Here is a 27,750-nt window from a genome sequence, read left to right as displayed (position 1 = left end):
ACTCTCCCAAACTCTGCCACCAGCTTCCTCAATCCCTCCTCTGACCCTGCCACAAGCGCAGTGTCGTCCGCAAACAACAGCTGGCTCACCTCCCACTTTTCTCCATTTTCTTTAACCATCTCCAATCCCTGACCCACTACCCTAGCATTCACCTCTCGCACCACCCCATCCATGTATAAGTTGAACAGCCAGGGCGACATAACGCATCCTTGACGAAGTCCCACCTTTACTTCAAACCACTCACTCTCTCCATTTCTAATCCTGACACATGCTCTACTACTCTCATAAAAACTGTTGACAGCTCCCAAAAGCTTTCCTCCTATCCCATAAATCTGCATAACCTCCCACAGTGCCTTTCTGTCTACCCTATCATAAGCCTTTTCCAGATCCATAAAAGCCCAAAAAACATCCTTCCCCTTTCCTATAGCTTTCTCACATATCTGTCTTACCACAAAGATCTGATCTACACAACCTCTACCTGTCCTAAATCCACACTGTTCCTCACCAATTACTCCTTCTGTTCCTCTCCTAATCCTCTCAATTAAGATCCTCCCATAAGCCTTCCCTACTACACTTAACAGGCTAATCCCTCTGAAACTACTACATTCACACTTGTCCCCTTTTCCCTTGTAAAGAGGAACTATACAGGCACTCCTCCAGTCCTCCGGTACTCTACCCTCTCTCCAGCAAACATTAAATAACCTCACCAACCAGTCCACCATCACTGCACCTCCCTTTTTCAGACATTCTGCATGGCATCCATCCAGACCAGGTGCCTTACCTGCTTTCATCATCTTTACAACTGCCTTCACCTCATCCTTCCTTATTTCTCCTCCATTTTCCTCACTCATCACTCTCATTTTCTTCGCATTTCCCACTGCAGCTATCTTTCCTTCCCTATCCTCCTTCATCCTGGAAAAAGTAAAAACAGAATATCGAGAGATTATAAAATTGGTAAAAAAGTCAAAAAAGTAAACTCGGAAAAAGACCTTGGAGTGATGATCAGCAAAGACTTGACACCAGATAAGCATATTAATAAAATAGTCGGAGATACCTATAATTTATTGATGTCAATAAAAGTGATATTTGCCTATTTGGACGAGGAAATGATAAAAAAATTCTAATTACACTAATAAGACCAAAACTCGAGTACGCAGCAACACTATGGACACCCAGTACAAAAAAGAATATAAGAAGATTAGAAAGAATACAAAGAGCAACAACAAAACTGGCACCAACTTTTCACCAACTCTTTCCAAAATGACATATGAACAAAGACTGTCCAAATTGGAATTACCAACTCTTAGATCAAAGAAAGGAAAGAGGAGACCTACTAACTATCTATAGAATTATGAAGGAAATGGAAATCTTAGATAAGAATGATTTATTGAAATGGGATAATAGAAAAAGAAGAGGACACGAAAAGAAACAAAAAAGATAATTACTGAAGAGATCTGAAAAAATAGCTTTCTACACAGAGTGATAAATACTTGGAACAAATAAGACAAAGAAACAGTGTGTGCAAACACTATTCAAGATTTTAAGAAAAAACTTGATGCTGAGAGATACAAAGACGGGTCACCATGAGCATAGCTCCCTTCCCGTATAATACGACTAGGTAAATACTATGGACACCCAGTACCAAAAAGAATATAAAAAAATTAGAAGAAATAGAAAGAGCAAGAACAAAACTGGCACCAACTCTTTCCAAAATGACATATGAACAAAGACTGTCCAAATTAGAATTACCAACTCTGGAACAAAGAAGGAAAAGAAGAGACCTACTATCAATAGAATTATGAAGGGAATGGAAATCTTAGATAAGAATGATTTATTGAAATGGGACAATGGAAAAACAAGAGGACACGAAAAGAAACTCAAAAAAGATAATTACAGAAGAGATCTGAAAAAAAAAAAAAAATAGCTTCCCACACAGAGTGATAAATACTTGGAACAAATTAAACAAAGAAACAGTGTGTGCAAACACTATTCAAGATTTTAAGAAAAAACTTGATGCTAAGAGATACAAAGATGGGTCACCATGAGCATAGCTCCCTTCCCGTATAATACAACTAGGTAAATCACCAGGTCTGGAAGTTAGCAGACATTGACAAGTTGAACAACACTTGGCTCAGGACAGATGTTACGGAGGAACTTGTAAATGAAGCCAAGGTTATGAATGAGAAGAGGGCAGAAGAAGACTTTTTTCAGGAGTTCTGAATGAGGCTGATTAGATAATATTGAAAAAAAGGGAGAAGGCATAATAGTGCAAGGGAAGGGCAAGGTAATTAAAAGGAGCTTATGTAAACATAGATGGTTTGTTATTATCAAGTATGGAAACACATGATGAATTGATGATAAAACACTTTTTGGAGACTAAGGATAAAATGGGGTGGGTATGATTGTTGTGAGAAACAACAGTGGTGGAAGAAACAAATCTTAGTGAGAACAAAGCAGGAGCAATACCATCTTTTTCCCCCGTATAAGGAAAGTAGCTAAATCAAAAGGCATGTAACCACTTTCATCCACCACCCTTTCCTCTGTCTCATTTTAGCTCCTTGTGGTTGAAGGGTTGTCCCTGTCTCCCATCCACTGCTCTGGGTCAAAAGCAATGCATTAAGACTCAGTAGATACACAACAAGGCTGCTTCACTTAATCGGTGACCCCACCCTCTCCGTCATCTCAAGTGGAAAATAGAAAAGGTGGGGGAGAAATCCCCTCAGGTTGTGTCAAAGCAATACAACTGAAAATAAAAGCCAGAGGGCCGGATAGAAGAGACCTCATAGTAACATATGTCCTTCCCAAAACATTTGATATTTAGGGGTAGAATAAAACTAATTACTATGAAATGTTATCATACATGTCAATTCTTTTATAAAACCTACTGAAGAAAATCCATGTGAACAAGTTGTATAGACACGGTAAAGGAAACATGGACTGGAGGTGAAGCTTTATTCCTGACGTTTCGTCTAACGACTTTCTCAAAGGAATGAGCATACTAGAAACATACAGAGATTATAAACCCGCCTTATGGCTCAAGGGGGTGTACGAGCGTATAGCGCTGCGTCCTGATTGGCCCGCTGAGACAGCCAATCACGAAGCGCTATATTCGCTGAAGATTTGGCCCAGGTGAAGCTCCCAGCCTTATTGTTGATATTCGGACGAGTGGTGATGTACGCAGCTTCTATAGATTTTCTGATCTTCTTATCCATACCTTCGTGTAGAATCTCGGCTCGGTTCCATTGTGGGAGGTGCCCAGACTCGTCAACATGCACCACCATTGCGTTGGTGAGTCTATGGTGATGGAGGTCGGCCTTATGCTCCCTGATTCTAGTGTTAAGGGGGAGAGAAGACAGCGTCGTATATAAGATCCCATGCACATCATGCGATAAAGCATACTACGGAGAGACTAAAAGGGGCCTTAACACTAGAATCAGGGAGCATAAGGCCGACCTCCGTCACCATAGACTCACCAACGCAATGGTGGTGCATGTTGACGAGTCTGGGCACCTCCCACAATGGAACCGAGCCGAGATTCTACACGAAGGTATGGATAAGAAGATCAGAAAATCTATAGAAGCTGCGTACATCACCACTCGTCCGAATATCAACAATAAGGCTGGGAGCTTCACCTGGGCCAAATCTTCAGCAAATATAGCGCTTCGTGATTGGCTGTCTCAGCGGGCCAATCAGGACGCAGCGCTATACGCTCGTACACCCCCTTGAGCCATAAGGCGGGTTTATAATCTCTGTATGTTTCTAGTATGCTCATTCCTTTGAGAAAGTCGTTAGACGAAACGTCAGGAATAAAGCTTCACCTCCAGTCCATGTTTCCTTTACCGTGTCTATACTACTGAAGAAAGTCACAGTGTAGTCTTTGCAGGAGACTTTAATTGCAAAGAGGTCATTTGGGATGAAGAGGAAACATGTGATCATGAAAATTCTTAGGGAAATACAGTGTTAGATATTGCAATGGATATCAATAACAGAATGGTAAAAGGCATGGCATAATGTCAGGACTGGCTGGAAGGCAAATTCTGGTAGGGAGAATAGTAAGGTTTATTATAGTAAAAGTTGGACACCAATAGTAATATGACTTGTTCTAATTGTGAGAAGGAGAGGGGAGAGATGATGAAGGAGGTGACGACTGTGTTTTTCAAGTCATGTCCCAAGGTGGTCTGTGGGGAAGGAAGGAGGAGACTGAGATGGAGGCAGTGAGCTAGGCTTGCAGCGTGATGCTCCAGGGTGATCTGCATCTTAGGCGATTACATCCAGCTTATATACCCAGGTCAGGTCATGACCCATGCCCTTAATTGGCATAAGGGCAAAATTGATGCCTCGGAAGTTGGATGCATAACATTCTCAGGCCACTGGTCCAACCATATTGGAATATATGGCTGGGTACTCCAAGTGCATTCCTCAAAGAAACATTGTCCATCCTGATGCAGTTGGCTGAGGCACAGGTTGGTTATCATGGGAGCTGACAGGTTCTTTTCTTAGGCTGGTGAGAACGTAATGTAGATGGAGTTGGGTACTGCATAAGCATTTCCTCAAAGAATCACTCATGTGGCTCACGTGGCTGGGTGGTGCTTAACTCACATGACTGAGTGGTACACAACTCATGTGGCTGGGTGGTATGAGCAATTCCCTTAGTGCCTCAGGGGTCAATAGGTCATGAGATGGGGCCAGGACTATTCCTTACACAAAGTACATACATACATATACCAAGGCTTTTTTCCCCTTACAAGGGAGGTAGCCAAAAAGGAAAAGGCATAAAATCATTCCCACCCATTCCATCCCTGAATACACTCCACACCCCTCTACCCTCCCTCTCATCTTAGCACCTCCTAGATGACGGGTCATCCCTGCACCCTGTCCACTGCCCTGGGTCAGAAGCAGTGTCGCAAGACACAGCACAGTGAGATGGTGGAGGAGAAGGAGGAGGAGAAGGAGGAGTAGGAGGAGGCAAGGCACATTCAGTCTGTCATTTGTGCCATGTAAACAATGGATGCAGCATCATGCATAAGTATCATTTGAACGTCTCGTACTATGGAGAGCTAAACTCAAAAATTCACTCACAATCTTTTTTTTTTTTTTTTTTTTTTTCAGTCAGTTCAAACGTACATACATACATACATATACCAAGGCTTTTTCCCCCTTACAAGGGAGGTAGCCAAAAAGGGAAAGGCATAAAATCATTTCCACCCATTCCATCCCTGAATACACTCCACACCCCTCCACCCTCCCTCTTAGCTGAGCACCTCCTGGATGACAGGTCATCCCTGCACCTTGTCCACTGCCCTGGGTCAGAAGAAGTGTCGCAAGACACAGCACATCCACAGCAAGGCCGCTTCATTAAAATCGGCGACCCCCCCCCCCCTCCGTCCCCCCATGCATAAAAGGAGAGGATGGGGAGAAATCCCTTCGGGCTGCATCAAATTTTGCTCACACACATACTACCTCACCCCCCATCCCCCTGCCCATTCCACCTCATGCAATCACAACATCATCCATATACAACCATTCTCCATTCACCCCTGTCTTCTGTCCTCTCCCGTCCTTCCTCAACAGACATTCCCCTCTTCCCCAAAGCCCCCTTCACCCCATCCATCCACCTCATCCTAGGACATCCCTTCATGTTCACTACCTCCACATCTGCCTTCCATACCTCTTTTACTAGTCTTTCTTCACTCATTCTTTCCATGTGTCCAAACCATCCTAATACTCTTTCATCAACCCTATCTCCCAACTCCCTTTCCACCCCTGTTCTCCTCCTCACCCCCTCATTTCTCACTCTATCCAGCCTAGTAACCCCCATCATACTTCTCAGATACCTCATCTCAAACACATTCAAACTCCTTCTCTCTTCCTCTCTTATGTTCCATGTTTCTGCCTCATACAGTGCTGTTGGCACAATCACTCCTTCATACAGTCTCCTCTTAGCATCCATTCCCAAATGTCTATTCCTCATTACACTCTTTAATCCACCAAGGCATTTACTCGCTTCTCTCAATCTACATTCTACCTCCACCTTTACTCCACCTTTTCCTGCCACATTTGCACCCAAGTATCTAAAACTATCCACTTCCTCCAGTCGCTCTCCCTTAATGCTCACTTCCAGACTACTGCCACTTTCACCCCTTGTACATCTCATCACCTTACTTTTACCCACATTTATCTTCAGTTTTCTTCTATCACACACACTGCCAAACTCTATCACCAACTTCCTCAATCCCTCCTGCGATCCTGCCACAAGCGCAGTGTCGTCAGCAAACAACAGCTGGCTCACCTCCCACTTTTCTCCATTTTCTTTAACCATCTCTAATCCCTGACCTGACCCACCGCCCCTGCATTTACCTCTCACACTACCCTATCCATGTATAAGTTGAACAGCCAGGGTGACATAACGCATCCTTGACGAAGGCCCACCTTTACCTCGAACCACTCACTCTCTCCATTTCTAATCCTGACACAAGCTCTACTACTCTCATAAAAACTCTTGACAGCTCCCAGAAGCTTTCCTCAAATCCCGTTTATCCGCAAAACCTCCCACAGTGCCCTTCTGTCTACCCTGTTGTAAGCCTTTTCCTGATCCATAAAGGCCCAGAAAACATCATTCACCTTTCCTATAGCTTTCTCACATATCTTACCACAAAAATCTGACCTACGCAACCTCTACCCGTCCTAAATCCACACTGTTCCTCACCAATTACTCCCTCTGTTCCTCTCCTAATCCTCTCAATCAAGATCCTCCCATAAGCCTTCCCAACTACACTTAACAAGCTAATCCCTCTGAAACTACTACATTCACACTTGTCCCCTTTTCCCTTGTAAAATGGAACTATACAGGCACTCCTCCAGTCCTCCGACACTCTACCCTCTCTCCAGCAAATATTAAATAACCTCACCAGCCAGTCTACCATCACTGTACCTCCTTTTTTTAGACATTCTGCATGGCATCCATCCAGACCAGGTGCCTTACCTGCTTTCATCATCTTAACAACTGCCTTCACTTCATCCTTCCTTATTTCTCCTCCATTTTCCTCACTCATCACTCTCATTTTCTTAGCATTTCCCACTGCAGCTATCTTTCCCTCCCTATCCTCTTTCACATTTAGCAACTCCCAAAAATACTCTTCCCATCTTCCCCCTACTGCCTTCTCTTCCATTATCATCTCTCCATCTGCACCTTTTACCTTTTCTTCTCTACTTGATTTGCCTCCTCTTCCTCTCTTAATTTCTTTCCAAAACATCTTTTTATTACTTTCAAAATTTTCTGTCATACTCTTACACCACTTCACATCTGCTCTCCTCTTTGCCTCCTTTACCTTTTTCTTTACTTCTCTTTTCTTTTCTTTGTACCTCTCATATGACTCCCTCATCCTCTTTTGTAACCAATCTGTGAAAGCTCGCTTCTTCTCTTCTACAACCTTCTTCATATCCTCATCCCACCATTCACTACCCTTCCATCTATTTCCTCCTGTCCTTCTTGTTCCACACACCATCTTTGCACACTTTGTGACTCCCTCCTTGAACCATCCCCATTCCTCCTCCACACCTAGCTCTACTCTATCCTTCACTCCCTCCCACTCCTTCAGCTTCTTTTTGGACTCCTTCTCCTTTTCCTTTTCATTTAAAGAGTTCACTCTAAGCACCTCCCTACCTTTTGTCCCATTTCTCTTTCTCCATCTATCCTCCACTCTCAACTTACCTTCCACCAAAAAATGATCTGATAATCCCCCACCCTCTCCCCTTAGCACATGTACATCCTTAACTCTTCCTATCATAATCCTATTTACCACTACATAGTCCATTAACACTCTACCACCCTTCCCTCCACCACCCTCTCCCATGTGTACTTATGCTTGACTTTCTTCCGAAACACTGTATTTGCTATCATCAACTCTCCAGACACATTTCCACCATCAACTCTCCACTACGATTCTTTCCTGGAACTCCACATTTCCCAACCACTCCATCAATTGGATCATTTCCTACCCTAGCATTAAGGTCTCCCAGTACTATTACATTGACACTTCTCCCTAAATCTTCTATGCACTCATTTAAATCTATCCAAAAATCCTCCCTTTCTTGTACACTCTTCTCACTTCCAGGCCCATATGCACTTACAAAAACCCACATCTCCTTTCCCAGTTTCACCTTCATCCACATTATCCTTGAGGAAACCTTCCACTCCACTACACATTTACCTATCTCTTCACTTAATAGTATAGCCACTCCTTCCCTCCCTCGCCCTCTCTTCACTCCTGATAACCTCCCATTTACACTCCCAAACTTACACTCGCCCTTCCCTTTCAGCTTAGTTTCACTCAGAGCCAACACATCCATATTTCTTCTCACAAACATACTACCTATCTCTTCCCTTTTAATCGCATCTGTACCACATCCACACACATTAAAAGACCCAAACCTTAGGGTGCTGGATGGAAAACTCCTAGATCCTCTTATGCCTTTGCTTTTTCTTTTAGGAATGTCCCCTGTGGGGCTACAGGGAGAAGGATGCCTAGTCCCAATTCCTGTCTCTTTCTTCTCGCCTCTTACGATCCAAGTGGAAATACTTGGTGGCAGTATTCTTTTCCCCCACCACAGGGAAGGTAGGCGATAAAGGAAGTGAATATTCAGAGAAATTGTACAGGACAATAACAAGGGGTTGGGGGACAGCATAACGGAGGGACAGTCGTAGTATAAAAGTGTCATAATTTCTCTATGAACAGCCAAAATGATGTGTGGCTCTGGTCCGTAGGGGCGCCCCATATAGACTCTAAAGTATCAACTGCATGCCACTTTGCCACAATAACATGCAGCCAATACCCCAGACAGGGTAAGAGATGATAATCTAATGAAGATAAATTGGACTTGCTACTAACCAAAGGCATCAATCCCTATATGACTGGAAATGATGATGGAGGATTGCCCACAAAGATAGAAGTGCTAGTGACCCACATTCATTAACAACCAATCAACTACTGATACTGAGAGGAAATGGGAAATATTTCTGTACCGTTATAACTTGGGTGTGGATGAATATGTGCCAATGATTAGTACAGCATTTGAATTTCACTTGCTAGATAGATATACAGCTGAGAAACAAATCATACAAGCATACCAGATGCCATTTTGGATAGGTAAGCTTTTCAGGTTTGAGGAATTTTTTTGAAGTTGCAGACAGGGAGGAATTCATGAATTCTAATTGAATTGGAAAATAATTGGTAGAGCTTTCCAAACCTGTACAACTTGGTTGTGAATGAACATGTACAAAGACTGTGAAAGGAGGGGTCAGATAAGGGTTGGTTTTATTAAGAATGTGAGACAGGGGAAACAACCATGCAGTGCCACAGTAGACAACAGTGGTCCACCAAGAGGTGGGTCTGTTTGCCCAGACAGACAACAGGAACAATAATGATCCTCAAGCCCTCCTATAGGTGTCTGAGGAAAAGAATTTGGACTATTGTCTGTGTTTTATTTGCCTAATTATAATATACAGGAGAGTACAAATCTGTTTCTATGTCACTGACTGATAGGAAGAGGGGAGCAGTAGCCCATTGTCAGCTCTCCTTATGTGAAAAGGTGGAAGAAAAATAGTCTACGGTGATAGAGAGCTTGGGTCCACTCTGGAGACTAAGTGCTAGTTCCTTGTGACTGCACCTCCAGATAGAGGTGAGGGCGTTAATAGTATTTAAAAGTAAACAGCAAGTACTCTGTTAGATTCAGCCATAAGGAGCTATGCTAGAATATGTAAATACATAAACATAATGATCTGAATTGAATATGTAAATGAAATATAAGCAGTGCAATAAAGCAGACCTTATATTATTATTTTAATTTTTTGTATCTTCAGTTATAATATATTGTATAATTAAGGAAGTATAACTTCTGTACTCTCCTAATGCAAGGTATTTAGAATTTGATATGTGGAAGAAAATCACGTTTGGTTATATTTTACAGTGCAAATTGATTTTATATGGGATAAGATTTTTATTACACGAGCTTCTCTTAGTATATATATATATATATATATATATATATATATATATATATATATATACAGTATATATAGAGTTTAATAATTCCCATGCATGTGTAATATAATATATAAAGTAAGGAGTTAAAGAGATATTAATGTGATGAGTTATTTTTATTGCTTATGTTGTGGTATATTGTGACATTGTCAGGTGCTGGCGATCCTCCTCAGAAATGGTGGGCAGAACAGAGGACAAAAGCACGGATGTTTATTATGCTCTGGAGCCATTGCACTCAGGGTGTGACAGGTATTATAGTTCAAACACCAAAGGCTTTGGCTTAAACCATAGTTGGTTTTTCCTTCAGATTAATTTGAATTGTGCAGATTAACTAATCCTGTCAGTACACATGTCATTGATGTAAGGGTGTCTTCCTTAAACACACATTTTTTTTTTTTTTTCCCATTGGAAACTGTGTAGCTAACTGTTGATTTTCTTCATTAAATATTGTTGACTAACCAGTTACTAGTGAAGTTAGTGTGGTTAAGTTGATAATTCATATGCCTTTGAAAATTGTCTTATGATTATGTTATGAGAAATTGCATAAACTTCGAAAGTACCAATAAATGTCCATAGTTCTTCATAGTTACTTGCATTCAGGATATAAAAGTCTGTGGTGTTTCTCTAAATGCCATTAATACATGGTATGTGTTCTGGGGAAAAAAATTAACCAAAGGTTGAGAAACCTTTATCCAAAATGCTTGGGACCAGAAGTTAAATCAGAATCAAGATTTTTTCTGATAGCTTGTGGATTGTATCTATTTATATTTGATAGTTTTGAGCTTGGCATCATGAGCTCCCCATCTCAGTTGAGGCTAGGATGGTGGTTCCTTATGGAGGACTTTATTAAGCAGGGAATTTAATGTAGTATGCCCTCACTATAAACTCACAGGCTCTATATTTGTTAACCAAATTGTAGTATACAAGAAAGGAGCAATGCTCAAGGGGTCCTGTCTTCTACTTTCCAATTTATCATTCCTAGCCACAAGTTCATGTATGGTGTGTATAGAAAGTAGTTTTATATAGATTTTTAATTTTGTATGTATACAGACATAAAGATACTGGTAAGAATCTGGAACCAACTTACCTGGGTGAGATTTATTTGGGACCTCATAGAGGAAGGACAGGTAAAGTGAAAAATAGCAGCTTAGCATATCATCAAATGCAGAAATTTCTCTTTATCTTGAATACATTCTTTGTGGCTTTGGTTCATAATGATACCTCAGAAATTCTTAGAATACAGTTTGCTTAAGATTTCATGATCATTATCCTTAAATTAGAATTTTTGTGCTTGGAATAGTATTGATATGTACCAGTCATATGAATGTTTTTCTCCCAAAATAGTTAAAGTATAAAAGAATTGAAGATGGGATTTTTTTCATTTGTAGTGAATCATGTCAGCACTTGAGAAACATTTGGTTTTCAAAGTTTTGGATAAAGGATTCTCAGCCTGCACATAATTCAGATTTTTATAGGGAACCTCAGGCTTTCAATACCTTCATGGATTTGGGCTGATCTGCAGCATTATGATTGATTGCACTGTTTTACTAATTACTGGATTTATCAAGCCAGGATGGTGTACAGATTAAGTACTCAGACGCACCATTCTGAATGGATGCCACATAATGCATGGCCTAACATGGTGCAGTACTTGCCTCATAGACTGTTAACCCTTTTGCAGCAGGGGGAGTGGTTCCTTTAACTGAATAGAATTGTTTGACAATGGTTAGAGTAAGAATGGAGATGATAGGTGGTAATGGACATGAAACTGCCTTATGGTCTCTTGTAGTCTCCTACATTCTTATGTAATAAAGTCATCTGATGCAGCAAAAGGGTTAATATTGCATATTTGATTGGGTATTAACAAGCAATCTGTAGAGAAAATAACAGCATGGCTATATTTTGTATCATTATTATTTTGTATCATTAAGGCGCCTCTTGGCAATATACTAAACAATGGTGATTGGCTCCAGCGTTGTCATGTATTATTTAATCATTGTATTTACATCCTATGAGTACAGTGATGATATTTGTGAAAATTGGATGGAGGAAATGATAGCCTTTTGGAATTACTATTATAATAGTGCAAAAGATTGTGCTAACCCTTTTGCTACAACAATGCACTTCACAAATTACATTATGACTGATGAATTATTTTACTTAGGGTAGGAATATATATATTTACCCACCACCTCCCTAAATCAACATAAATTCAAAGAAAACCACTGCAACACATTGCTGACAAACCATACTCAGCAAATCCTGCAAGAGTTCAAGATAATTTTGCCTGACTAAATGGTAACTGTGGCAAATAGGCAGAAAATATCAGTTCACCTATACGACACTATCTTTTTGACACATTCCGTTAAAAAAACCCTGAAGTGCACAACAATGACAGGAAATGTTTGACAAACATCTTAGCAGGGCGGGAATATATTGTCCCTGAACAAAAATCCATCCTGACCCAGAAGACTGCAACGGAGTCATGTAAGGAATGATACTATCATTAGTGCACACAACCTTTTCACACCCAAACTCAGAGCACAACAATAAACCATGTGCATATGCAAATGACTTATAGCCCAGCACTTCAACCAAAAAATTTTCAGACTTACCTCAGTGAGCTAGAATTATGGCTGACTCAAAACAACAAAACAGAATGTCTGCATCCCTTTAGAAGTCTTCTGTGATGTTGCTTACCTCTGACTACCATGAATCAAAAAGCACCCAGCAATCAAATTGGGCCTCTGTGTTGTTTTCCTTGCACAAAATGAAAGAAATTATATCAAGAGGATACAAGGAACAGCAACCAAATTGGCCTAGCAGACAAAGATACAAAGATGGGTCACCACGAGCATAGCTCCCTTCCCGTATAATACAACTAGGTAAATACAAGAAGAAAGATTATAAGTTTTTGACATGCCATCATTTAAAGAAATTAGAGAGACAGAGATGTGACATAATTTCAATATTCAGGTCAGTGAAAGGTTTATATAAAACTGACTGAGAAGATCTCTTACTTTAGGATGGTAGAGCATCATGAAGTTAAGGGAACAAATTGAAAAAGACAACATTCCTGAAGAATTAAAAAAAATGTTTAGCTGGATCACCACATAGAATAACCGTAAATCACACTATCCAACACTAACACTACACGCTCTCACGCAGCAATAATCACAACAACAGATAATCTACCCTCAAACAGACAACAAGCAAACGCACTCATACGTCATTTTGCACAGACGAGCCATCTTACATCTCACCCTGACGACCGACGCACCATTCGACGTAAGAAAGACTTCCCCACAGACTCAGACTATACACCCTTCATAGACAGTCAGACAAAACTCATAATGCATAATCTCAAGCACTCATCTGCCTGTGGCCCTGATAACATAAGCAACATCCACCTAAAACACATTGGACCACAAGGTATACACGCACTCACAAACATTGCAAACTACAGCTATTCACACAACACTATACCCGACATCTGGAAGCATGGTAAAATAATCACCATTCCAAAACCGAACAAAGACCCAACAATCCCAACATCGCACCGCCCAATCACACTTCTCTGCACCCCCTCTAAAGTCATTGAACGCCTATTACTTAAACTTGTCACACCATATATTCCCCTTGCTGACTCACAACACGGTTTTAGGCCACTACACTCCACAAACACTCTTCTGACAAACCTCACACAAAGAATTTTAGATGGCATCAATTCAGATAGGCCCCACCACAGAACACTTCTTATAACATTGGACATTAGTAAAGCTTTTGATGCTATCCCCCGCCACAACCTAACAAATAAAATATATAACACAGACATGCACAATAACACCAAAAGATGGCTGGCCAATTATCTGGCAGGCAGGAATGCTCATGTGTCATATAATGGCCAATCATCGCACATCAGAAACATTAAGAACGGAGTATCACAGGGCTCAGTTCTATCCCCCACATTATTTAATCTATACATGCATAACTTACCCACACCAGACACCTCAGAAATACAAATCTCTTCCTACGCAGACGACATAACAATCACATGCACACATCGTAACACAGACAAAGCTGCAGAAATAATCCAGCCTTACCTTGACACACTCAACACATGGTTCATCACAAACAGACTCAAAATAGCTCCAACCAAATCTACAGCAACACTTCTCACCAACTGGACAAAAGAACACAAATACATACCTCATCTCTACATCAACAACACTCTAATACCACACACAAACACACCGAAAATTCTTGGTGTAACATACGATACATCCATGTCTTTCAAACAACACCTCACAAACATATAAAACAAATGCACACCTAGACTTAATGCACTTTAAGTCAATCACTGGAACAACATTTGGACAAAACAAAGAAACTAATATAACAATATACAAACAATGCATACGCTCAGTGATGAATTATGCGAGTCCTGCATGGGCTCCTAATCTCAGTGAGACACACCACAACACCCTTCAAATCATACAAAACAAAGCCCTAAAAACAATTACAGGCTGCACAAATACAACACCTACAGACCATTTACACCATGAAACAAAAGTCCTCAAAGTCAAGGACCACCTCGACATGAGAGGCACACAAACACTTGCTGCAGCCACCACAAACACATCACACCCGCTACACTACATAGCAGAACACCCACACACACCAAGAAACATTAAAACTACACCCAAAGACCTTTATTACGCACAGATACTCTCTTCTCTTCCTCCACAACCACCAAATACCAGCCTCCGGAAACATATTCATAATCATATCACTCACCGCTCCATTAACACACTGAAAGACAACACACTGCTGCATGCCAGACCCCCTGATATCCACCCTTCTGAATCCTCTCTCCCACGAAAGGACAGAGTCCACTTGGCCAGACTGCGATGCGGTCACCACCCAGCACTTCTAAGCTACCAGAAGAGGCTGGACGACCGTGTTGTGAACAGCTGCCCAGGATGTAACACTTCACCCCATACCATACAACACATAATGGAAGACTGCATTATACACAATCATGCATGCAAACAACACAACATACACTCTATAAAGGATTTGTGGGAAAACCCAGTTTCGGCTGTGGCCTTCCTTGGGGAGACGGGACTGCTCGGACAGACAGTCTAGGGAACGACAACAACAACAACAACAACCGTAAAAGAGGATGTAGTTTAGTCTAAAAGAGTAGAAAAAAATTAAAGCTGAGTTTGATCATGCATTGGGTCTTCAGTATCTTCCCTATGCCTTCATTTGTCTTAAGTTAGGTGTTCTACACAGCCCACAGAATTTCCTAACTCAGCACAGTATCTGACTGTGTATGGGGGTTCATTTCTCCTTTGTATGGAGTAGGTTTCTCACATATGGAGTGACTTTCTTCACTCTGTGCTTCTGATCAAGGTGGAGTTCAAACCTTTCTGACTTACCAATTTTTGTTTTTTTGTTTCTTGCAATATTCAACCTATGTTTACTGCAGTGTTAAATCTCTGTCTCTTTTCTGTACTCTTTTCGTTGTCACCGATCTTCTAAATTCAGTAGCTATGTGGCTCTCTTTAGGAAACTGCAAAGCATGAGGCACTCTGAAATGTCTCTTTTGCAAGAGTCTACAAGTATGTTCTTTCTTTCCTTTTGCAGGGAATTTCTAGAACTCATCCTTTTGATATTTTTCCATCTGTCTATAAATTGACCTATCTCAAGAATGTAGTTATATCTCCCCTACACTTGTGCTTAACTTTAATTTGGTGTGTTCGTGTATTCCATTTGATATTATCCTCAATGGGAATTTGGTTTTATTTCATATATTTTTTCTTTATTTTTTGTTGGTCTCTGAATAATGATGATAACAGCTGACTTAAATTTCTTTAACAAAACACGCAGTTCCTTAGTAACAGACAATGATCATGAGCTTGTAGTAGGAAGAAGAGGTGAGCAGTCATTGGTTGTCAGTTCTGGTGTGAAAAGGTGGAGAAAATACAAAATTGATAGAGATTATAGACGCAGTCCAAAGACCAAGTGTCGGCCCTTGGGTCTGCACCACCAGAGTGTGTTCAGGGATTTTGAAGATGGGTAGCATAGAGACACCCATCATTAGTCACTAGCCTTTGAAATAGACTGAATAAAGAGGATTTTCTGTCATTCTCCCTGCAGTATTTTTCATAGTACTTCCCCATCTTCATGAATTAGAAAAAAAAGTAAAAGGATTATAGAAAGAATGGTAAAAGTAGGCACTGAATCATATTTTAAATTGGACTTTATTTTTTGTCCCTAGACTATTTGGATCTTTGTTGCACTCACTGAAAGCTTCTTCTAGAAATTTTCATATGGCATCTGGGACACTTATTCTTTAGAACTAAAATATCTGATTTTTTTTTTTTTTTTTTTTTTTTTTACCCCCCTCTCATACCACCATGCTTTCTTCTTTATCTGCTCTTCATATCCATTCTTCTTTTTTACCACTCTCATATTCGTCTCTTGTCTTGAACCAAGAAAATTTTGATAATGGATCTGTGTAAGAAGAAAGGAAAAGAAAAAGTGCGATATTCAATAAGTGCGCTTAATTGGAAACGAATTATAAATATATGAATTAGATCATAAACATATTTGTGTTTGGACCAAGTTCTTTCCTCAAAGTCCTCTCTTTTTCTTTAATTTTATTGATTTATTTTTTATTTGTATTTTGTTTATTAATATATTTATTTATACTTGATAAAGGCTTGTATTTTAGATAGAAGCTTTTACCCATTATCTGTGCTCAAATTCTGAGTTTGTCATGTGATATATCCATATCATACTAACACAGACCTGCATTCACCAGACAGTCAAGGGAATGATAACAACAACCTAAAGTAGCTAGAAATTAAGTTAGGGAGTTGGAAGGATAATGACAAGACATGACTCCTCCCATATGAGCCATCTAGATATCTCCTTGTGGTGTATAAGATATAGCATAGTCTATATGAAGGTCATGTGACCATGACTGATCATCAAAAGGAGCATTAATGGTCCAAGGATCTCTATACTTCTGAACCACTCTCAGCTGAATGATTCAGAGGCATTGATTTGTCCTCGAGCACAGGCTTGCTTTCCTATCACGTGTTCCTTAAGTTATAATGAAGATTTCGATTTTTATCATCACTGGTAACTTAAGAATTATTGATGGGTTAAAGTTGGTAGGAGTGAAGATGGTGAAATAGATGATATAGAAAGTCATCTATAAATAAAGGAGATTGGAGGGTATTTTTATGGTTTGTACATACATAATTTAAGGTAATTCATAATGAAAAAATCATGGCAGAAATTTTCCTAGATATTGTAATATAACTTCAGTACATCCGTCACTTAAGTATGGCATTTATTTTAGTTATTGGTGAGGTTATTTCATCCTTAAATAAGGGAGATGTTTTGTTTCATTAGTTCTAAATCCATTTTGGATAGATTTTTTGTGATGTTTTTAAAATGTATTGAGAATATTGTTTACTTATTTGTATATATTTTTCTAGCAATGAAGCTGATCCAAACGAATTCACACAAAAAGAAAAAGCTATGGAAGAATTAGATTCATCTGGGCATTTAGAAGACTGGTATCCTCCTGTCATTTCAGATATGGAACCACCTTCAGAGCTAAAAGTAAGCATTACTGATATGAATTGGTTCCTAGTACAATGAGGAAATATTCCTTTCCCTCCTCACTCCCAGGACTGTTTGAAGATGTTGGGTTAAGCCTTGCTATGCCTTGCATGACTAAAGATTTTGTTGGTTCATCTTGCTGCACATAGAGCTATATCCTCAGAAAAGTCTAAACATGTGCTTATCTTTTGAACTTGGTTTCTTGGCACTGAAGCCTCTTTGTATACAAATTTTACCCTGTTTATCATGATAGTAAAGAGGAATTTCCCTGTACTAAGGTAATGACTGCATATAAATTTTCACTGGCTGCTTTAGGGGCTATTGGCATTCTCTTAAATATACATGTTTGGAGACAAATCTCCACTTGTAGAGGAGTGGTGTCCCACTTTTTTATTTTTACCAGCCTTCATTTTAGTTATTCTTAAATTTTTGGGACCAGTGATAGGTACCCACTAGTGACGGTCCTGCTAGATGAAGATAAGAGTGAACTATCTGCCTTCTATTCATCTTTAAGACCCATCAACCTCATTCTCTTATTATTGAAGTAATTGATAATTTTTTCCATAGAAAATAGTACTCAAACCTGGGAGTGATAAGGACAGATGTTGCCCTTGATCAGACATGGAGAATCTTGACAATAAATAAAGAATTGTGGAAGAAGAGAAAGAACAAAAAATTAATAAAGTTGCATTTAACAGATAAATGGTTGATGTCATGTGAAGTCAGAGTGTACAAGTTTAAGATGATTTTGTTCAACTATCTTATATACTTATATTATTATTGTTTCATCCAGAAGATTGATGCCATTGTGGATAACAAGTCTGCAGAGGAAGAGTGTGAAAACAATGAAAACTTGGGAAATGATACAAGAAAAGGTTCCAAAGGAAAAGCATCAGATTTTGTCAGCATTGAGGAGGCAGCCAATCAAATTGCTTCAGATGCTGCATGTGAGTTATCTTGGTTGTGGCTCAGTAGTATCTAAGTCTTATCCTAAAAGCATCAAGAACCTGAGTAATTGTTTAAGCTAGTGTCTGTTCAGAATAATCAGTCAATCCATTGCCTCTGGGCTCTCTTGCAGAAGACCCACAGAAGAAGACTTCAGAATAACATAATAGAGATATTGTAGTGATAAATTAAAATTGCAAACTAAGTCACTTTCAAATTTTGTCTTTGTCTTTACTTCATCTTTTCCATAGTATTAGCAGAATTTCTTCCAAGGAGGTATTTTTCAACCCAGTGTGTTCCTGACACACAAAAAAAAGCTTGCTGTCATCCCATGTTGTTCTTTAGAAAGTGGTTACCTATTTGCATTTACCTGCTCTAGAGACTAAGTACTGAGACTAAGTATCACAACTCCCAGAACTTCCTTTTGCATTAAGTTGTCATGGGAAAAAAAGGGCAGAATGGGGGAGTCTCATATTCCTACCCCTACCCCATTTAGTTACCTTTCATGACACACAGGGGAAGAGATTGGCATTGTTCAAGCCCCCTGTCACAAAACAATAGAAAAGATAAGAGGTGGAATCCTAGGAAGATTTAAGGACATCAGGGAGGAAGGAAAATAAAAGCAATCAACATTTTTCCATGAGTATTAGTTTCCAAATATATTTGAGCCTTGGATAATGAACTTAATCCATTCTGTTACTGTTCTTAAACAAAAATATTCAATATCATTCTATATACCAAGGGCTTTTTCCCCCTTGTAAGGGAGGTAGCCAAGTCAAAAAGCAAGTACCCACTCCCACCCATTCCATTCCCATCCTTTCTTCCCTCTCATCATAGCTCCTCGTGGATAATGGGTCATTCCTATATCCTGCCCATTGCCCTGGGTCAGAAGCAATGCAGCAAAATATTGACATACATGCATACATATTTCCCCCCTTAGAAGGGAGGTAACCAGAGTCAAAGGCATAAATCCACTCCCACCCATTTCATCCCCACATATTCCACTCCCATTCATCACCCCTCCCTCCCACTTTTCTTGGCTCTTCAAGGTCATCCTCAAGGTCTTCCCTGCATCTTGCCACTTGCCTGGGTCAGAATCAATGTAGCAAGACACAGCACATCCACAGCAAGGCCACTTCATTTAATCAGCAACCCCCCTTTGTCTCCTCATGCAGAAAAATAGATAGGGAGAAATCCCTTTGGGCTACATCAAAAATCATTTACACATACTCCCTCACCCCCCCATCCCCCATCCCTTCCATGTATCACAGCATCATCCATACAGAACCATTCTCCACTCACTCCTAATTTCTGTCTTCTTCCTTCCCCATTCCTAATGCCCCTTTTACCCCATCCATCCCTCTCATCCTTGGTTGCCCCCTCATGTTCACTCCTTCCACCTCTGCCTTCCACACCTCTCTTACTAATATTTCTTCACTCATTCTTTCCACGTGTCCTGACCATCCCAATACTCTTTCATCAGCCCTATGTCTCAACTCCGTTTCCACTCCTGGTCTCCTCACCTCCTCATTTCTCTCGCTATCCAGCCTAGTAAGCCCTACCATATTTCTCAGGCATTTCATCTCAAATATATTTAACTTCAATACAAGTCAAATTCTCATGCCCAGTATCGGATCCCTAATGTACGATGCATCACACTACTTGGGTTATAAAATATAAAGTCATACATACATACATATACCAAGGCTTTTTCCCCCTTACAAGGGAGGTAGCCAAAAAGGAAAAGGCATAAAATCACCCACCCATTCCATCCCTGAATACACTCCACACCCCTCCACCCTCCCTCTTATCTTAGCACCTCCGAGATGACGGGTAATCCCTGCACCCTGTCCACTGCCCTGGGTCAGAAGCAGTGTCGCCAGACACAGCACATCCACAGCAAGGCCGCTTCATTAAATCAGCAACCCCCCCCTCTCCGTCCCCCCATGCAGAAAAGGAGAAGACGGGGAGAAATCCCTTCTGGCTGCGTCAAATTTTGCTCACACATACTACCTCACCCCCATCCCCCCGCCCATTCCACCTCATGCATCACAACATCATCCATATATAACCATTCTCCATTCACCCCTGTCTTCTGTCCTCTCCCGTCACTGCTGTATTACTCATTCGCTTTCACTCAGCTATAACTACAAAATAGATATAGTCAAACGAACATCCTTGTATACCCACTAACTCCTCAAGATGCCTACGTAGACATCATCATATCAAAGAGATTAAACTTTTCCTCTCTTATGTTCCATGTTTCTGCCCCATACAGTGCTGTTGGCACAATTACCCCTTTATACAATCTCCCATTAGCATCCATTCCCAAATGTCTATTTCTCAATACATTTTTCAATACCCCAAGACATTTACTTGCTTCTCTCAATCTACATTCTATCTCCATCTCCATTCCTCCCTTTCCTGCCATGTTCGCACCCAAGTATATAAAGCTATCCACTTACTCCAGTCTCCCTTAACCCCTTCACTCTGGGCCAAAATCTCGCTGGCAGCATTAGCTGCCAGATGTGCGATGTTGCATCATAATACTCGCATTATGAAAAATAAAGTCACCGCTGTATTAATTGTTTTCTCTTTCACCTGTAAATTTTGATAACCATAGAAAATATGATGAAGCCAGTTTACAGAGTATGGGGGTCACGCAGGTACAACTACAATAAATATAATCAAGACGCCGACATCGGCATCCTTGCGTACCCACTTGCTCCTCATGACGCCTATGTAGGCGTCACCGTATGGAAGGTGTTAATACTCATGTCCAGTCTGCTACCACTTTCTCCCCTTGTACATCTCATCACCTTACTTTTAACCATATATATCTTCAACTTCTTTCTTTTGCACACTTTCCCAAACTCTGTCACTAACTTCCTTAATCCCTCCTCTGTTCCTGCTACAAGTGTAGTGTCGTCCGCAAACAACAACTGGCTTATCTCCCACTTTTCTCCACTTTCGTTAACCATCCCCAATCCCCAGCCCATTACCCTTGAGTTTACCCCTTGCACCACCCCAACCATATATAAATTGAACAGCCAAAGCAACCTTACACATGTCTGGTGAAGTCCCACCTTTACCTCAAACCACTCACTCTCTCCATTTCTAATTCCAAACACTTGGAAGAAAATAAAATAATAAACCCCAAACAATTTGGCTTTAGAAGTGGAAGATCATGCCCCACAAACCTAATCTGCTTTTACTCGAGATTAATTGAGATAATACAAGAAAGAGATGGCTGGGCAGATTGTGTATTTTTGGATTTGCAGAAGGCATTCGACAAAGTACCACACAAAAAATTAATAAGAAAAATTGAAATAATAGGAGGAATACAAGGTAAACTGCTAGAATGGATGAAGGATTTCTTAACTGGGAGAAAAATGAGAGTGGTACTTAGAGACAAAAATTTGAACTGGGAAGATGTGAAAAGTGGCATCCCACAAGGCTCTGCACTGGCTCCTTTAATGTTTGCCATATATATAAATGATATGGATGAGGAAGTAAACTGTTATATGAATTTCTTTGCTGACGATGCCAAATTACTCAAGAGAGTAAGCATAGAAGAAGATTCCATATTGCTACAAGAAGACCTAGACAAAATATGGGAATGGAGTCGGAAAAGTGAGATGAATTTCAACATTAAAAAATGTAGCATTATGGAATTTGGAAAAAGTAAAAATAGAGTATAGGGACAGTACAAAAACTGGAAATAAAGAAGTAAAAAAAGTCGATTCAGAAAGGGACCTGGGAGTAATCATCTCAAGTGACTTGACACCTGATAAACATGTCAATAAATTATTTGAAGAGACTTAGTGTAGGCCTTATGGTCTCTTGCAGTCTCCTTTATGTTCTTATGTTATAACTTATTGAGGTCAATGAAAGTGGCCTTCGACTACATAGATGAGATGATGATTAAAAAAAATAGCTGTTACACTGATAAGACCTAAACTAGAATATGCTGCAACACTATGGGCACCTAGCACAAAGAAGAACATAAGAAAGTTAGAAAGAATACAAAGAGCAGCGACAAACTTGGCACGACTACAATGACAAACCTGACATATGAAAAAAATTGGAAAAATAACATCTGTCATCACTGGTACAGAGAAGAGAGAGAGGCAATTTGTTGACCATTTTCAGAATTATGAAAGGGATGAAAATTCACAACAGAGACGACTTATTAAAGTGTGACAGAAGAGAAACAAGAGGACATGAAGAGAAACTAAAGAAAGACAGCTACAGAAAAGACCTGAAAAAGAATAGCTTCCCACATAGAGTGATTGATGTGTGGAACAAACTGAACAGAGAATCAGTGAATGCCAACACTATACATGATTTTAAGAATAAACTGGATGTGGAGAGATAAGAAAACGGGTCAATACAAGCATAGCTCTCATCCCGTAAAATACAACTAGGTAAAAAAAATACTAGTATAGCCACCCCATCTCTCCCTTGTCTTCTCTTCACTCCTGACACCCTCACAACTACACTCCCAAACTCAAACTCACCCCTCCCTTTCAACTTAGTTCCACTCAATGCCAACACATCCATCTTCCTTCTCACAAACATACTCCCTATATCTTCCCTTTTACTTTCATCTGTAGCACATCCATGCACATTAAAAGACCCAAACCTTAGGGTTTTGGTTGGAAAACTCCTCCCAGACCCTCATATGCCTTTGATTTTTTTTAGGATTGTCCCCTTTGGGCTGCAGAAAGTAGGATGCCTAGTTCTATCCCCATCCTGTTTTTGTTGCTTTTTACTGAAATAATTACAGCAAACACAAAGCACTACTAAGCCAGTGGGATTGTATTTATTTAATTGTGTTTACCTAATTGTAGTGTACAGGAAGATGAGCAATGCTTGTCAGGTCCCATCTCCTGTTCTCTAATTATTTATCCTACCTAGCCTTGAATTCATGTATGGTTCCAACTTAATATATTTCCTTGATTTCCAATCATCATATTTAGATTTGAACTCTTGTTTGAGCTTGGGTTATATCACTTACTAAGCTATTCCAGGTATTTATGCATCTGTATGGAAAACTGTATTTCTTCACGTCATTTAGACGTGGTCTTTCTTAATTTGCTCCCATGACCTCTTAAAGCCCTCCCATCTTTAATCAGGAGATCTCCTCTGTCAATGCAATCTGTCCCATTTAATGATGTGAATACTGTAATCATATCACCTGTTTCTCTTTGATCTTTCAAAGATGGCAGAGCCAGTGCTTGTAGTTTTTCCCCATATGGTTTATCTGCCATGCTAAGGACCAGTTTGTTTTCTGCTCTTTGTATACTCTCGATCTTGCTTATATCCTTATGCTACTGACACGTATTTACCTAATTGTGGTATAGAGGAAAGGAGCAATGTTTGTTGAGTTCTGTCTCCCATTCTCTAATTTTCTAACATACCTAGACTCAAATTCATGTATGATTCCAACTTAATCCATATCTTTGATTTCCATCTATATTTAGGTTTGAACTCATATACTGTTTGACCTTGGGCTATATCACCTAAGCTATTCCACATATTTATACATATAGAAAACTGTATTTCTTCACATTCTTTTGACATTTGGTCTTTCTTAATTTACTTCCATGACTTCTTAAAGCCCTCCCATCTTTAATCAGCTTCTATCAATGTAATCTATCCCCTTTAGTGACCTGAACATTGTAATCATGTCACCACTTTCTCTTCTATCTTTCAAAGTTGGAAGACCCATTACACTAAGTCTTTCCTCATATGGTATATATGCCAGGCTGGGGACCAGTTTGGTTGCTGCCCTTTGTATTCTCTCAGTCTTGTTTATATTTTTCAATCTGTGTGGGGATCATACTAGTGACACATATTCCAATCTTGGACATATCAGGGTTTTGATGAGTTTATTCATCATCTCTTCATCCAAATAATGGAACACCACATTAATCTTCTGCAGTAGTCCATATATTTACCTAGTTGTATTTTACGGGACGAGAGTTATGCTCGTAGTGACCCGTTTTCATATATCTCTGCATCCAGTTTATTCTTAAAATCATGTATAGTTTTGGCACTCATTGTTTCTCCATTTAGTTTGTTCCAGACATCAATTACTCTACATGGGAAGCTATTCTTTTTCAGGTCTCTTCTGTAACTGTTCTTCTTTAGCTTCTTTTTGTGTCCTCTTGTTTCTCTTCTGTCCCATTTTAATAAGTCGTCTCTATCAAGAACTTCCATCCCTTTCATAATTCTGTAAATGGTCAGCAAATCACCTCTTTCTCTTCTCAGTTCCAGGATTGATGGATGTAATTTCTCCAATCTTTGTTCATATGTCAGATTTGATAGTGTAGGTGCCATTTTTGTCGCTGCTCTTTGGATTCTTTCTAATTTTCTTATATTCTTTTTGTGCTAGGTGCCCATAGTGTTGCAGCATATTCTAGTTTAGGTCTTATTAGTGTAACCACTATTTTTTTAACCATCTCATCCATGTAGTTGAAGGCCACTTTTATTGATCGTAATAAGTTAAAAGTCTCTCCAAATAATTTATTGACATGTTTATCAGGTGTCAAGTCACTTGAGATGATCACTCCCAGGTCCCTTTCTGAATTTGCTTTATTGACTTCCTTGTTTCCAATTTTATATTGACCTGATACTCTATTTTTGCTTTATCCAAATTCCATTATGCTACATTTCTTAATGTTGAAGCTCATCTCACATCTCTGACTCCACTTCCATATTTTGTCTAGGTCTTCTTGTAGCGACCTGCAATCTTCTGTTCTTACTCTTGAGTGATTTGGCATCGTCAGAAAAGAAGTTCATGTAACAATTTACTCCCTCATCCATATCATTTATATATATGGCAAACATTAAAGGAGCCAGTACAGAACCTTGCGGGACATCACTCTTTACATCTTCCCAGTTTGAAATTTTGTCTCTAAGTACTACTCTCATTTTCCTCCCAATTTAAAAATCCTACATCCATTCCAGTAGCTTACCTTGTATTCCTTCTATTATTTCAATTTATCTTATTAATTTTTTGTGTGGTACTTTGTCAAATTTCTGCCCCATACAGTGCTGTTGGCACAATCACTCCTTCATACAGTCTCCGCTTCGCATCCATTCCCAAATGTCTATTCCTCATTACACTCTTTAATCCACCAAGGCATTTACTCGCTTCTCTCAATCTACATTCTACCTCCACCTTCACTCAACAGCACTGTATGGGGCAGAAACGTGGAACATAAGAGAAGAAGAGAGAAGGAGTTTGAATGTGTTTGAGATGAGGTGTCTGAGAAGTATGTTGGGGGTTACTAGGCTGGATAGAGTGAGAAATGAGGAGGTGAGGAGGAGAACAGGGGTGAAAAAGGATTTGGGAGATAGGGTTGATGAAAGAATATTAGGATGGTTTGGACACATGGAAAGAATGAGTGAAGAAAGACTAGTAATAGAGGTATGGAAGGCAGATGTGGAGGGAGTGAACATGAGGGGACGTCCTAGGATGAGGTGGATGGATGGGGTGAAGGGGGCTTTGGGGAAGAGGGGAATGTCTGTTGAGGAAGGAAGGGAGAGGACGGAAGACAGAGGTGAGTGGAGAAGGGTTGTATATGGATGATGTTGTGATTGCATGAGGAGGAATGGGCGGGGGGGTGGGGAGTGGGGTAGTATGTGTGAGTAAATTTTGACGCAGCCTGAAGGGATTTCTCCCCGTCCTCTCCTTATATGCAAGGGGGGACGGAGAGGGGGGGTTGCCGATTAAATGAAGCGGCCTTGCTGTGGATGTGCTGTGTCTTGCGACACTGCTTCTGACCCAGGGCGGTGGGCAGGGTGCAGGGATGACCCGTCATCCAGGAGGTGCTCAGATGAGAAGGAGGGTGGGAGGGGTGTGGAGTGTATTTAGGGATGAAATGGGTGGGAGTGTTTTTATGCCTTTCCCTTTTTGGCTACCTCCCTTGGAAGGGGGAAAAAGCCTTGGTATATGGATGGATGGACTTTGTCAAATGCCTTCTACAAGTCCAAGAAGGCTCAATCTGCCCAGCCATCTCTTTCTTGTATTATCTCAATTAATCTCGAGTAAAAGCAAATTACCCCCCTGTGTAAGGGGGAAAAAGCCTTTGGTATATGTATGTATGTACATACATACATACATACATATACCAAGGCTTTTTCCCCCTTACAAGGGAGGTAGCCAAAAAGGGAAAGGCATAAAATCACTCCCACCCATTCCATCCCAGAATACATTACACACCCCTCCACCCTCCCTCTCATCTTAGCACCTCCCGGATGACGGGTCATCCCTACACCTTGTCCACTGCCCTGGGTCAGAAGCAGTGTCGCAAGACACAGCACATCCATAGCAAGGCTGCTTCATTAAATCGGCGACCCCCCTCTCCGTCCCCCCATGCATAAAGGAGAAGGTGGGGAGAAATCCCTTCGGTCTGTGTCAAAATTTGCTCACACATACTACCTCACCCCCCATCCCCCCACCCATTCCACCTCATGCATCACAACATCATCCATGTACAACCATTCTCCATTCACCCCTGTCTTCTGTCCTCTCCTGTCCTTCCTCAACAGACATTCCCCTCTTCCCCAAAGCCCCCTTCACCCCATCCATCCACCTCATCCTAGGACGTCCCTTCATGTTCACTCCCTCCACATCTGCCTTCCATACCTCTTTTACCAGTCTTTCTTCGTTCATTTTTTCCATATGTCCAAACCATCCTAATACTTTTTCATCAACCCTATCTCCCAACCCCCTTTCCACCCCTGTTCTCCTCCTCACCTCCTCATTTCTCACTCTATCTAGCCTAGTAACCCCCATCATACTTCTCAGACACCTCATCTCAAACACATTCAAACTCTTTCTCTTTTCCTCTCTTATGTTCCATGTTTCTGCCCCATACAGTGCTGTTGGCACAATCACTCCTTCATAGTCTCCTCTTAGCATCCATTCCCAAATGTCTATTCCTCATTACACTTTTTAATCCACCAAGGCATTTACTCACTTCTCTCAATCTACATTCTACCTCCACCTTCACTCCACCTTTTCCTGCCACATTTGCACCCAAGTATCTAAAACTATCCACTTACCCCAGTCGCTCTCCCTTAATGCTCAATTCCAGTCTACTGTCAC

General features: G+C 40.4%; 1 protein-coding gene across 3 annotated transcripts in view; it reads left to right on the top strand.

Annotated features, from left to right (window-relative positions):
- LOC143020653 (late secretory pathway protein AVL9 homolog) overlaps window positions 1–27,750 on the top strand; it is a 123,869-nt gene that overhangs the window by 48,285 nt on the left and 47,834 nt on the right. For 2 of the 3 annotated variants that reach the window (XM_076177172.1, XM_076177181.1), the window contains 3 exons: window positions 10,194–10,289; window positions 17,558–17,684; window positions 18,478–18,631. In XM_076177172.1, coding sequence (XP_076033287.1) covers window positions 10,194–10,289; window positions 17,558–17,684; window positions 18,478–18,631 — 377 coding nt within the window. The remainder of the gene's footprint in view (window positions 1–10,193; window positions 10,290–17,557; window positions 17,685–18,477; window positions 18,632–27,750) is intronic. The other variant, XM_076177190.1, reaches the window with a different exon arrangement.

The sequence above is a fragment of the Oratosquilla oratoria genome, chromosome 3 (assembly GCF_046742065.1).
Source record: "Oratosquilla oratoria isolate Oo_2021 chromosome 3, ASM4674206v1, whole genome shotgun sequence".
Classification (NCBI taxonomy): Eukaryota; Metazoa; Arthropoda; class Malacostraca; order Stomatopoda; family Squillidae; genus Oratosquilla; species Oratosquilla oratoria.
The sequence above is the reverse complement of the archived record's forward strand: the minus strand, read 5'-3'. Positions and strand labels throughout refer to the sequence as shown.